Source organism: Leptopilina heterotoma, unplaced genomic scaffold, assembly GCF_015476425.1.
Source record: "Leptopilina heterotoma isolate Lh14 unplaced genomic scaffold, ASM1547642v1 Lhet_142, whole genome shotgun sequence".
Classification (NCBI taxonomy): Eukaryota; Metazoa; Arthropoda; class Insecta; order Hymenoptera; family Figitidae; genus Leptopilina; species Leptopilina heterotoma.
In genome coordinates this window covers 1,001,205-1,014,637 of record NW_025110861.1, presented here as the reverse complement: position 1 = coordinate 1,014,637, position 13,433 = coordinate 1,001,205, and the positions used below count along the sequence as shown (strand labels likewise).

The 13,433-nt window shown below is 28.6% G+C and overlaps 1 protein-coding gene and 1 long non-coding RNA gene across 4 annotated transcripts; one reads left to right on the top strand and one right to left on the bottom strand.

The window, feature by feature from the left end:
- Window positions 1-210: 210 nt before the first annotated feature.
- Window positions 211-13,342, top strand: LOC122498173 (NPC intracellular cholesterol transporter 1-like). Of its 3 annotated transcripts, none has more exons than XM_043605798.1 (11): window positions 211-617; window positions 2,385-2,576; window positions 2,870-2,994; window positions 3,615-3,861; window positions 3,973-4,049; window positions 4,145-4,592; window positions 4,677-4,916; window positions 6,430-6,732; window positions 6,816-7,380; window positions 7,472-7,954; window positions 12,940-13,342. In XM_043605798.1, the coding sequence occupies exons 3-11, from the start codon at window positions 2,897-2,899 to the stop codon at window positions 13,332-13,334; spliced, it is 2,856 nt and encodes a 951-aa protein (XP_043461733.1). In that variant the 5' UTR covers window positions 211-617; window positions 2,385-2,576; window positions 2,870-2,896; the 3' UTR covers window positions 13,335-13,342. The 3 variants fall into 3 exon arrangements, with proteins under 3 accessions (XP_043461733.1, XP_043461731.1, XP_043461732.1); XM_043605796.1 differs by having other exon boundaries at window positions 213-617; window positions 2,820-2,994; XM_043605797.1 differs by lacking the exon at window positions 211-617 and having other exon boundaries at window positions 2,176-2,576; window positions 2,820-2,994.
- LOC122498176 lies at window positions 1,847-2,274 on the bottom strand. The gene is made up of 2 exons (XR_006301207.1): window positions 2,148-2,274; window positions 1,847-2,031 (listed from the first exon to the last, which is right to left on the bottom strand). It is a non-coding gene; the product is annotated as an uncharacterized LOC122498176 (long non-coding RNA).
- Window positions 13,343-13,433: the final 91 nt, after the last annotated feature.

The window sequence follows — 13,433 nt, the reverse complement described above, 5'->3', positions numbered from 1 at the left end:
TTAACAATTTTATGTTTCTTGTTGTTTTTTCTTACGTGACAGTAAAAATTTTCTTAGAAATAATTAAGGACATATTGTAAGTAATTATGAACATGACATGCGTGTTCTTTATTTGATATCTAGTTTTCTGGTTTATAATTGGCATTCGAATATAAAATAACCTTCGAACTTGAAAATGAAAAATAATTATTAAATGAGAAAAAATATAAAAATATATATAATAGGTATTGAAAAGATGGTACAAATTGTGATAAGGAAAGATAAAAATTTTAAAATTGAAATTTTTTATGAAGAACTGAATGGAGAGAAAAATTAATGATTGCGAATATTTAATGTGCGGCTAAAAAGAGACAATCAGTAAATAACGAATAAATGTAGAAGAGGATACGAGTTATCTAATCCGTCGTTTTATTTGGCATTCGTCGGTATTGAATATCATTCTTACAGTAGTCATTCGATGGCGTAGACGTGTTGACTTTGCATTTTTAGTTCTAAGAATAAAAATTCAATAGACCTTGTATTTTTATTATTGTTTAATTTTTTTTATTTAAATATACCGGAAAAATGTAATCTATTCAAAACTACGAGATTAAGTGGAAAAATTGAAAGTGAGAAAAGTAAGTTAATATATTATAATATTCTTAATAATTAATCCTAATATTTTTTAATATAAGTTAATAATTTTTTTAATGACAGATTATAAACTTTGTTGCAATTTTATTGCACACAATGAAATATAATCAGAGGACTTTCTCATATCATTTTGATAATATAGTTGATTATCAACATTTTAGATGCTTTACTCATGCTTCCAAAAGTCACAAAAGATATATATTTATTTTGTCTGCAAAGGCAATTAAGATTTTTTATTAATCAGTAAAATTAATAAATTCACTGTTTATAAAGGTGAACAACATTTTATAATTTGTTCTATTTAAAAAAAACATAATTAATGATCTATAATCTTAGATAAATTATTGCAAATGTTATACATAATAATGAAGTTTAGTGTTATAATATAGAGATAAATTATAAAAAAGTGTTTGAAACGATACTTAAGTTTTTATTGCAGCAAGTAGTTATTAATCGTTTCTTCATAAATTAAAAGTCCAGTCGTCTATGCTCATAAAAAAACTTAATTTCATTCTACGGGTGATTAAATTTATAATTTCATGTTCGGTTACTTTTGATTTCATAATGTTTAGTATTAACAATATTAAAATTTGGTGTTGTCAATATTTTTCTTTGGTTAACTAGCATTTATTTATTTCATTTTTTTTATTTTTTTTTATTTTAAATTAAATTAAAAAAATCTTAAAAATAAAATTTTTAAATTAAAAATAAAACTTTTAAATTAAAAATAATAATTAATTAATTATAATAATGACCGAATTAATTTAAAAATCAGGCACAGGCTAAACATGTTTGGTACTGAAAGTCATTTTTGCCTTCGAAATATTGTTTTATAAAGAATTTTAGACGAGACATATTTTTTTCTATTTTGCTAAAAAAATGATTTGTTTAATATCATAAGGATTTTAAGATTGAAAGTCGGAAACTGCTTTGTTTCTAAAAAATTTAGGGGGGGGGAAATGTTTAAAGTGTTGTAACTTTTTAAGTATAATTAGGATATGTATAAGCTTTTGAAAATTAGTCTTCTTTTAATAAACCAAAATTTCAAAAATTTGGGCAGTTATAAAAAAATAAGTATTTAATATGTTTCTATAAAGAACGAGAAAAAAATATGTTTAACCGATTTTAAAATGTCATAGAAAAATTTCACGTGGAATTGCCCATTTTACAGTACATAGTACTAGTACCGCGCAAAAAGATGAAATTTTCTCGATTTTTTTTGACACCATAAATAATATTTATTCAAAATATTTTGTCAACGTCGAATAGTAGATGTTTCTAAGTACGTGTTGAAATTTTTTCATCAATAAATAATCAAAAAGTTATAGGCGAATTCCAGGAACGCCTTTTTTTCGACGTGTTTTGCGATGGACATCATTTATCTCGAAAACGGTTCATCTGAAATAAAAAATTCAAAAAAATTTCGTTAGTTTATTATATTGTCTAGTCGCTGAACGAAGGATTTTCAATTTTTTAGAGTAAAACCTCGAAAATGTTATACATTGAAAAATTACATTTCGTTTGTCGTAGGTATATGGAAATAATATCATAACCTGTTTGAAAATCTTTTAATTCGCTTCAACCCTCACAAAGAGATAAGGTGTTAAATTTATAAATTTATATGTGTCAACTAACATAACATATTCACAAAGCATAAGCCTAATCGGCCTATAATCCAAAAACTCTTTTGCCTGCTGAGACAGTTTATAAATTATGCCCCTTATAAATTCACGTATGTGTGTATAATTTAGCTCACCACTCGTCTAAAGTAAATCAATGGAAGCGTGCGTAGAGGCCAACATTATTCTTTCAGAGGTCCTTAACGTCAATTTAGTGAAGACTGTCAACATTCATTGCTTTGATTAAAAAGAGACATTACTACCAATTACTATGCAACATCAATCATTGTCAAATAAATAGCCACGTACGAGCAACAATTATAGGTGAGTTTTGTTGTTCTTTTATTTGTTATATCACTTTTATTATTTTTCTACAAAACTAAGATACATAATAAGTCCTGCACAGAATATTTTCTATTAAAGAACATGTAAAAATTAAATATAATTTACGAAAAATTCTATAATTGAACATTAGAATAATATATGACTTTTAACCTTAAATTTGAAATCATTATCAATTTTCCACTGTTTTTAATTTTCTAATATTTTTATTTACTACGATTTTAGGATTTAATTAATTATTTCTTCTACAATCAATGATGTTGTTTAAATGTAAGGTTTAAAATCCACTTTTTCATGGAAAGATGGAAATAGAGCAAATTCCTCAGAAGAGGTCAATTCGAGAACACTTGCAATTAATTCCTGAACGAATTTCTCAAATTGTGGAACACTTCTTTTATCAGTAAGCTAAAAACAAACAATTATTCATTTGATTATTTACATTTAAATTATTAATTCTTATTGCGATATAACTGAAACCTGCATGTATTTCAATTACTATGAAGAAAATAACATTTAAATATTATTTTTGTCTTGGCCATGTAGTAATTGAATTGACGCACAGCAATAATTAACTCGATAGTTTTGTGTCAGTGTCATTTATCCACAATAAATTAAATAACAAGTGTTTCTCTTACAGGCATAGAATTTTTTTTTAGTTTTCTACAGTAAAATATCCTGATGTTTTTTAAGAATATTAATTTCTATAAATTTTTACAAAAATTAAAAATTTTTTCAATCATAACAAAACTTAAAAGATTTGAAATGTTCACATTTCGAAATGACGACTATTCGTAAAAATGTCGTTTCGGACTAATAACATTTAGAACAATTTTTAAAAAACAAATATGCATTAAAATAAAATGAAAATTATAACAGTTATGTTATATAATTGGGTCAGAATTTCTAAAAATGATCACCTAGGGAAAAATTTTTTTTTGGGTGATCCGTTTGAGAAATTCTGACCCAATTATACTAACAATGCAATTTATTTTAATATTACTGAACCAGAAATTTTTACAGGCTAGGTCTTAAAATTACAAGACACCCTGAAAGATGGATAATAGCTTCATTAATAGCAGTTGCCTGTTGTACAATAGGATTTTACAGATTCAGACAAGAAAAAAATCCTTTAAAATTATGGGTTCCTCCAGATTCCGATTTTATTCGAGATACAGAATGGCTAATGTCACAATTTGGCGAAGCACAACGCCAGGAAACAATTATATTGACTGGCGATGATGTATTAACTCCAGACGCTCTCTATGAGGTAATAAATTAAAATTATATTATATTTATATTAATAAACTAAAGACTTCAACTGATGACTTTAAAAAATTGTGATCCACTTTTTGCACTTAGAAGAATTTTTAAATTTTAGCTGAATGAAATAACAACGCGCATAATCGGAGCGCAATCAAGTCATCCGCAGATAGCTTGGACTGACGTATGCTTCAAGTATTTGCTCACATTATTTTATTTTTTAATAATTTAATTCTAATGAAACTTGATTTTTGGTTCTTTATTAAATTGTGAATTTTCTTTTTAAACAGAGTTCCAGTCGTTACTAAAGTCCGTTCACGAGAAAGAAGAGACATTAACGAATTAGACAATGACTTTTTCGATGAAGAGCCTGGAGCGAGATTGAATAAATCAGCATTTGAACCAAGTGTCCATGCATCCTCTAAAACGTACTGCTCGATTTTTAACAGCCTTCAAAAAGGTTGCTTACTGTTCAGCATCCTTGATATTTGGGAATTTGATTCTAAGCTCATAAAATCTCAGTCGAAGGAAAATATTATTAAGAAATTAAATATGACTCAGGTTAGTCCAACATTAGGTCATCCAATGAATTACACGGAGCTTCTTGGTGGAATAACGAGAGACGAGACAGGAAGAATTATATCGGCAAGAGCCGTGAAAACGGAGTTCGTCACTCACGTGAATTTTTCAAAAGTCAATTTAGATAAAATTGGAAATGACGCAGGAACTACCGACTGGGTAAGGTGAGTTTATTTCAAACAATTTTTCGACTCTTTTATTCTAATCCAGTTTTAAGATTCGTCATTGTCTCTTTATTGGTAGGCAACTATCGAAGTTTTAGAATGGGAGTCGGCTTATCTGAACCAAGTGGAAAAGAGTAAAAACCGATTGGAACAAATTGGAGGAAATAATCTTCAACTCTGGTATGAGGCAGGCAGAAGTTTTGCAGATATTAGTTCCGCAACTATGTTTCAAGATGTTGATAAATTGTCTATAGGAATTATTTTAATGTTCCTGTATGTTCAACTAGTTCTCTCTAATTATAATTGGGTCGAATGGAGAGTAAGTTTCTTTTATTTATATATTACTTTTTACAGTATTTTTCAATAGTTTGAAGTGCAATTTTTAGTTGCATCATTTAAATACCCTGAAACGAATTAATACTTTTTTAATTTTGTAACGAAGGGTTATAATATAGCAATAGCATACATTGTACAGTACAGCGAAACAATATGAACTTCACATACTCAGAGAATACCAACGAAGACTAGAAAGTAATTATGAAGCTTAGTAATATTTGGAAATTCCTGTACACACTTTATGGTAAAGCACAATTATGAAGACTTCTTATCTAGTATTGAAAACGACAGAAAGTCAAGGTGATGTACAGTCAATCAAGGATATAACTGAGTATATGGACACACCCCCGATTACTACCAGCAAGATAGTACTGCAAATGGTACAATATTAGTTGTCCGTATGGATTGCCTAGAAACATATTTTCGCCACAGAAACACAAGTTTTAAGAACGGATAAAATATACAAGATTTCGACAACAGAACAACTCTCCGACGATTTATCAAAGTAATACTTTGGAGAAATACTTCGACTCGTTCAGCTAAAAGACATAACTTCAGACACATAGTTTAGTATTGAAGCAAGAATATTTTTCAGCAAAAGGGAGCGTTCACAAATGATGTCACGTTTTTAGGGGTAGGGGGGAGGGGTTCTCTACTAAACGTAACACAATGTATTTTTACATGTGAAATTGCGTGACAGGGGGGAGGGGGGGGGTCTAAAATCCCGAAAAATTGCGTGACATCATTTATGAACGCTCCCGAAAGGCAAGTCAAGACAGTTCCTAGAAATACATAAAGCTTTCAGTGATGGATCGAACAATCAAGAATGAGAATACTAGTTGAAGCAGTACTTGAAGAAAATGAACTCAGGAGTTAGTGAAGATTAGATGAAATCATCGCTTAAGCTTATGATACAGATTAACCAATGAAATAATATTCTAAAAATTTAAAGCTACATTGTTAATTTTTTTTATTTTCTTTCTTTCGACGCTCTTGCTACTGCAAGAGAATGTGAAGAATGTGAAACCATACTCTTACACCTGAGGCTAAGCCACGGAGATGAATTCTTACCATAGAGTGCTACCTCGATAAGAAATCGCCGTTGAGTTTTTTATTTTACAATCTTTTACGTCGCTCCTCAAAGTGCAAGTCTTGGTCGCGTCAGTCACGATAGATCATGGGATGAATTCTAGACTATTTCAGTATTTCCGTAAAATAAAAAAACCTGCAATGCACTATATTCAGGCGGAAATGAATAAACACGTAAACTGCATAGAGTCACAATAGGTCAGAATTAACGAACAACGGATCATCGAATGTTAAAATAATTTCTCAATTGGTTGATCCAATTTAACTTGATAGATGGTTCTTTCTTGATAGAATTAAGTTTCTCGAAATTTAATTAATATTTAAGGGAAACATCCGGCGAGCGAATTCCCAGCACAAAAAAAGCCTATCATTACAATTTGTCTGAACAAATTTTGTTATTGTTTCAGTTTTTTCTCTCTTCGATAGCTCTCTTGTGCATTGGCGCTGCTTTCTTAGCCGCGGTTGGTGTTTGCTCTCTGTTTGGCGTTCCTTACGGACCAGTGCATAATTCCCTGCCATTTATGTTAATGGGTCTCGGAGTGGATGACGCTTTCGTTATGGCCGCATCCTGGGAACAAGTGATCTCTGAAAAAATAAATCGCAACAAACCATTACAAGAAAGAGTTGCTCTAATGTTGAGTCACGCCGGATCGGCCATTTCTATCACATCTCTCACCGACGTCGTAGCCTTCATCATCGGCACATCGACTGCAAGTTTACTAATTACAAAAACTATAAATTACTTCCTGTATTGGAATATAAATTAATTGATGAATATTTGTCGAAATTACAGATTCTGCCTTGCTTGCAGTCGTTTTGCATATACGCGGCAGTCGGAGTGCTTGTTACGTTTCTTCTGCAGGTGACGATATTCGTCGCTTGTTTCATGATGGATGTAAAGCGGATAGAGGGAAAAAGAAACGGTGCGATTCCGTGTATTGTGCATTCAAATTATCAGTCCAAAGAATTTGGCTCGAAGCATTCGATATCATGGAATTTTATAGACAGGGTATATTCCAAAGTTATTTTAACTCGACCAGGGAAAGTAATTGTCCTTGTCATTACGATCGTTCTGGCAAGTTTTGGAGGTTTGGGAACCTATCAATTGGAACAGTGGTTCGATCCTATGTGGTTTTTGCCAGAGGGAAGTCATCTCAGCGACTTCATTCAAGTTCATAGCAAAGAATTTCCCCAACGGGGCCAACCTGCCTATTTCTTCTTATCGGAAGTTGATATTCCTAACAACTTTCCCAAGATACTTCATCTTGTGGAAGATTTAAGAAATCTCACTTACATCGCTAATGTCAAGTCTTGGCCTCACGATTTCGCCGAGTTTGTTGATATTTACTACGGGAAAGGTACCACTAACTTAAATTTATTCATAATTATCTAATTTCAACGATTGGAATATTGGATCTTTAATATCAACGAATCATGATTAAATTTCAGATATAAAGAAGACAGTCGTCGAATCGAAAGATTTTTATTTCTACTTATCCAAGTTTCTCTTCAGTCAAAAAGGAGGAAAATACCAAAGTAACTTTAGATTTGAGGGCAATTTAACTTGCGGCGAGAGTGCACCAGAAATTTTTATTGCAAGTGTAGATTTTACGTTCTTTAAATTCTCCTCGCCTAAAGAATGGATTCCGGCAATGGACGAAAGTAAAAGAATTGTGGCGAGTGCAAAAATTGATGGATTCACGTTCGTTTGGAGTAAAATGTTCGCCTCCTGGGTTACTGATAAAGTCATCGCTCAGGAAGTGACGAGAAATATTCTCTTGGCTTTGGTCTGCGTTATGGGAATGACAACATTATTGATTGCCGAGCCTCAAACTTGTTTTTGGATTTTACTTTGCGTTTTGCTCACGCTTCTAGATGTCTGTGGATTTATGTTCTACTGGGGACTGACAATTGACATCGTTTCTTGCATAGGTATAAAAAATTAATTATTATCTTATGTCTATAATATTGGATATTTCTTTGTATATTGTTTAGAATTTTAAATTTCGCGAATATTTTTTTTTAGCATCAAGCAATACAAATATAAAAAACGTCATGAAGAGGTAGAGTTGCAATTTTTAGAATTTTAGAAATAATCAATTATTTATTTTTATATTTAAATAATTGAATTTTCTCGTAGTAGTTTCTGAAGATAATTGATTTAGAGATGAATTTTAGTTCAAATTTAAAAAAAAACAATTGCATTTCAAAAGATTTTATTCGAAAATCTGGGTGAAAATCTTAATATATTAAAATATTTAATTAAAAAACTTATCATTTTTCTTCCTCATAAAGGAAGCTTTGTATTAGCAAAATTTTGGATTGTCATTTTTTGACATATTTATAAATTTTTTTTTATTATGCCTAATACTTTAGTACTTTATATATGCACAGGAACTCCCCGTATAAATGTTCTAAATAAATAAAAAAAATTTTCGACGTATTTTGAACTCCGAAGTCCAAAAAACGGATTTTAAAATTTTGTCCCGATGTGTGTGTGTGTGTACTAATATTACATTTGCCTCAATATCTCAGAACAAGAAAGAGCTAAAGGCCTCAATTTTTTTTTAAATTGTAGGTCTCCCCGGGGGACATAAAATGAGAGTATTTTCAGCCCGATTCATGAAGTTAAACTATTTTTTTTTTGCATTTTTCATTTTGTAAAAAAACGTTTTTTGGACATAACTTAAAAAAATGTTAGGACACTTATAAATGTTTTTCTTTAGTTTTGTAGAGTTTTTTCACACCCATCTTTTGAGCCCTAATTGAATATTTTTCGTTCATATTAACCGGAAATATTAAACTTTAAAAAATCAAAAATTTTAGAAAATAAGACTTTTTTGAGAATTTTGTTGAAAAATGTAGAAGTTTAGTTTTGTTTTGTATTTAGTTTTGTAGAGTTTTTTCAGACGCATCTTTTGAGCCCCAATTGAACATTTTTCGTCCATATTAACCAAAGATATTAAACTTTTAAAAATCTAAAATTTTTAAAAATAAGTCTTTTATAAAAATTTTTTTAAATTATGTAAAAGTAACTTCAAAAAATTATTACCAACTTGAAGAGCATTAAAAAACGCTTCGATTGACCTATTTTTGAACCTGATTCAGGCAGAAATTATGAAATTATTGGTATTTGAAAAATCAAGAATTGTGGAAAATATCATTTTTTCAACATTCTTGTTTATTAACTTATGTGTAATTATTGAACTATTATTACCATCTTAGGGGCTGTCCATAAATTACGTAACACGTTTAGGGGGGAGGGGGGGTTCGAGAAAATGTTATCATATGTTACATGGGAGGGGGGTCAATCATCATTGTTACGTAATATTTATAAGGAACTTAATCTCTTTATAATGGATATATTTTTGAAAAGCTGTCCCTTGCCGCCACTTCAATATAAGTAAAAATCTAATCATTTCGCGAACCGATTCTTGGGAATAATATACAATTTTTATTGTTAAAAAATCAATGTTATATTTTTGGTTGTTCAGTATGATTAATAAAATTATTCCTCTAAATGTTTTTTATATTTAACTTAATTTTGTATTGCTATTGTACGATATAAATACTAAAAATAACAGTAATAAACAAATTTGTTTCGAAAAACGTTAGTAAAAAAATATTTTTAAAAATTACGTAACATTGATAAGGAGGGGGGGGTGTAAAACGATTTTGTTACAACTTGTTACATAGGGGGAGGGGGGGTTTAAAATTTCACTAAAAACGTGTTACGTAATTTATGGACGGTCCCTTATAGAATATATAAAAACACATTTTTTGGACCAAGATTTAATGATTTTTAACCCTTTTATAAAAAGTAATTCTTATATTTCAATTATTATTATTTTTATGAGGAAGCAAAGTGTTCATGAAATGAACACCAAAATTATAAAAATGTACAACTTGGCAGCGGTTTTATTATTTTTTATTTAAAAAATTGTTAAAGTTTTGAATAATTTTGTTTCAAAATTTTTTTAAATAATTAAATTTTGGAAGAATTGCAGTTAATATTTTTTACTATTTCTTAAACCTATGTTATTAATTAACGAGTGCGAAGCCTGTAATCACAGATCTGAAATGGAAAATTCAATTATATTGTGAATAGACAAAAAATTAATAATTAACAATATCTTTCTAAAAGCAAGCCTTGGATCGACTTTAAGACCCAAAAAAGTCGCTTTAGTCGATTAAAAATACAAAGTATAATATTTTCACAAAAATTAGGGGAGACCGGGGCGTAATGGCTAAGGGGCGTAATGAATAATTGTAATTTGTTTAAAAACCGTAAATTGTAATAATTTCGCACAATAGACAAGTTATTGTACTTGGTATACTGCAAGTTTGTCGGAAGTTTCATTAATATTTATTCATTATTGTAAGAAATATAGTAGAAAAACTATTTTTGACATACGAAAGTAACTTTTCAAAATTTTCGTTTTTTCGTTCTATTTTTTTCAAAAATAGCTTTTAAAAAAAAACTGAAATGAGGTTTCGATCTTGACACGTTTGTTTTTAAGGGACAATTCGAGATTTTTGATTCACACTTCCGGTATTGTTAAAAAAAGCCAAATATTTGCCGAGTACCCCCGGGGCGTAATGGCTAGTTTTTCCCGGGGCGTGTTGGCTAATGCAATACGCTATGTATAAAAAGCAACCTACCATATCGGCGAAGTGTAGGTTTGTTTTCGCGGTTACTTGTCACTTAGTTTAAATATGTTTAGGTGTTTTTAACAAAATTTTAAAGCTTTGGTCTAAAATTTACAAATAGTAGATTTCAAGCTACGATTTTAATGAGAAATTACAAAAAAAATTGAGAGAGTGCCAATATCACAGAATATTATTGAAAAAGCGATAGTTGAAGTATTGCTGAATAAAAATAGCATTCACGGAATACCCAGGAACCTTAATTTACAATATGCAATAAGATTGGAAACTGTAGATAATAATTAGCAATCATTATTCATTACGCCCCGGGAGTTATCCATTACGCCCCGACTCGGGCCGTATTTTGGAGCTCTGCATTGCTCCAGAAAAACTGTTGTAGAATAAAAAGTAAGAGTCATATCGGGACGTTTGTAGTCTTAAAAGAAAGCTGAGATACCAGAGTAAATTTTCTGGAAGATAAACATTCAATTAGAACAAAAATGTCCGAGTAAAACAACAAAGAGTGAAAAGTTAGCCATTACGCCCCGGTCTCCCCTATAATAAAGATATTCTTAAAACTAATTTATTACACATATTTTGAAATAAGTTTTGAAAGATAATAGTTTTTCAATTATACACAATTGAATCCTAACAATTGAAATTTGGTAAAATCTTTTAAAAATAATTGAATTTTTGAAAAATATATAATAAATAATCACATTTTTGAAGAATTTTAATCATAAATATGAACATGACTTCTCCGAAATTTTAATATAAGTCTAAAAAAGTAAATTTTTAAGAATTTGAATTTACTTTGTTCGAAGATAATTGAACCTTAAATTTCGTAAGAATTCAATTATTTTCATAAATATGTAGTAAAATTTTTTGCAAAAATTCAATTATTTTTAAACAAAATTTAAATAAAATTTCACGAACGAAAAATACAATTATTTTCTAAATTTTTAATAAATCCTTCGAAACAATATAATTATTTTTTAAATATTAAAATCTTTGCAAAAATTCAATTATTTTCAACAAAACTTCACGAAAGAATTCAATTATTTTCAAAATTTTAATAAATCCTTCGAATAAATCAATTATATTTTTAAATGGTAAAATTCTTATCAAAATTTTAATTATATTCAAAAGAATTCCACAAAACAATTCATTTTTAAAAAAATTTTTAATAATATTTTTCAAAAAAAATTCAATTATTTTTAAAAATATTTTAGTGAATTCTTCGAATAATTCAATTATATTTATAAATAGTAAAATTCTTATAAAAAATTCAAATAGATTCAAAACAATTTCACGAAAAAAATCAATTTTAAAAAAAATTTTAATAATATTTTTGGAAAAATTCAATTATTTTATAAAATTTTAATAAACTTTTCGAAAAAATTCAATTATATTTTTAAATATAGTAAAATTCCTTTAAAAAATTCAATTATTTTTAACACAATTTTAATAACATTTCATGAAAGAATTCAATTTTTTTTTATTTTTTAATAATATTTTTCGAAAAAAATCAATTATATTCTAAGGAATTTCACAAAAGAATTCAATTTAAAAAAATTTTTAATAATATTTTTGAAAAAAATCAATTATATTTTTAATTTTAATACTTGAAGATTTTTCATTAAAATTTTTGAAAATTTAATTAATTTCAATATTTGTAATTAAAATTAAAATATGCTGAGAATCTTTTAGAAAATTAAAAAATGTTTAAAGTTATTTTTTTGAAGATTAATTTTAACTAGTCTAGATTGCTTTATTTGTAACACTAAAGGTAAAATTGTTATTATTATTGTACGGAGTTTTGAAGCTATAAGTTATAATCAATATTCAAACAAATGCAGGGTGTCTACTGGTCCTTGAAGTCCTGGAATTTGAAAAAATGTCTTGGATTTTCAACCTGAAATATATTATACATTTATATTCAACTTTAAAATATTCAATATTTAAAAAATTTTACTCAAACTTAAAAAAATAATTTTTGTGATCTATCAAAAAATAATTTAAATTTGAAGTTTGATTAAAGAAATAAGTATCTACAATATAGATTTTTAACTCTTCATATGATAATTATATGCTAATCGTAATATAAAATAATATTATCCATTTGAATGTCCTGAAATGTTCTGAAAATGTCCTGAAATTTTAAATCATATTTTCAGTAGACACCCTGAAAAGTCAAAGAACTACAGAAGGATTTTCAAAATATTTTCTATGTAGTGATAATAATAAATTCGGTTCTGTAATGTTTTCAGGTTTAGAGTTGGCAGTCGGATTAAGTGTCGATTATGCTGCTCACGTGGCTCACGCTTTTCTGATCGCCAAGTCGCACGATGGAAAATTAAACAGAAGATCTCGAATTTTGACTGCAGTTCGTCATATTGGAGCTGCCGTCACATATGGAGCAGGTTCAACTCTACTGGCACTTTCGTTACTCGTATTTTCGCGAGCCTACGTATTTCAATCATTTTTCAAAATATTTCTTCTTGTAATAATTTTTGGTCTGTGGCACGGTTTATTGCTCCTGCCAGTAGTTTTAAGTACAATTGGACCTCGAAGTCTTCATAGGGAAATAGAAATTCAAGAGAGAGAACTACAGACAATTAAAGGACCCGCCGAGGAGGAAAGCGTTCCTTTAAATAAATCGTAAAATCTTTACACTGTGTATAATTATTTTTCATAGTCATTTAATTACTAGAAAATCGAATTCGATTCTAAAGAGAGTTTACAAAAACAGTTTACAAAACAA

Bases quoted from the DNA above. Each gene is read 5' to 3' on its own strand.
- LOC122498173 (XM_043605798.1), top strand. From the start codon at position 2,897: ATGGAAATAGAGCAAATTCCTCAGAAGAGGTCAATTCGAGAACACTTG. The intron at 3,862-3,972 runs GTAATAAATTAA...TTTAAATTTTAG, and splicing joins CTCCAGACGCTCTCTATGAG to CTGAATGAAATAACAACGCG. The intron at 4,593-4,676 runs GTAAGGTGAGTT...CTTTATTGGTAG, and splicing joins ACGCAGGAACTACCGACTGG to GCAACTATCGAAGTTTTAGA.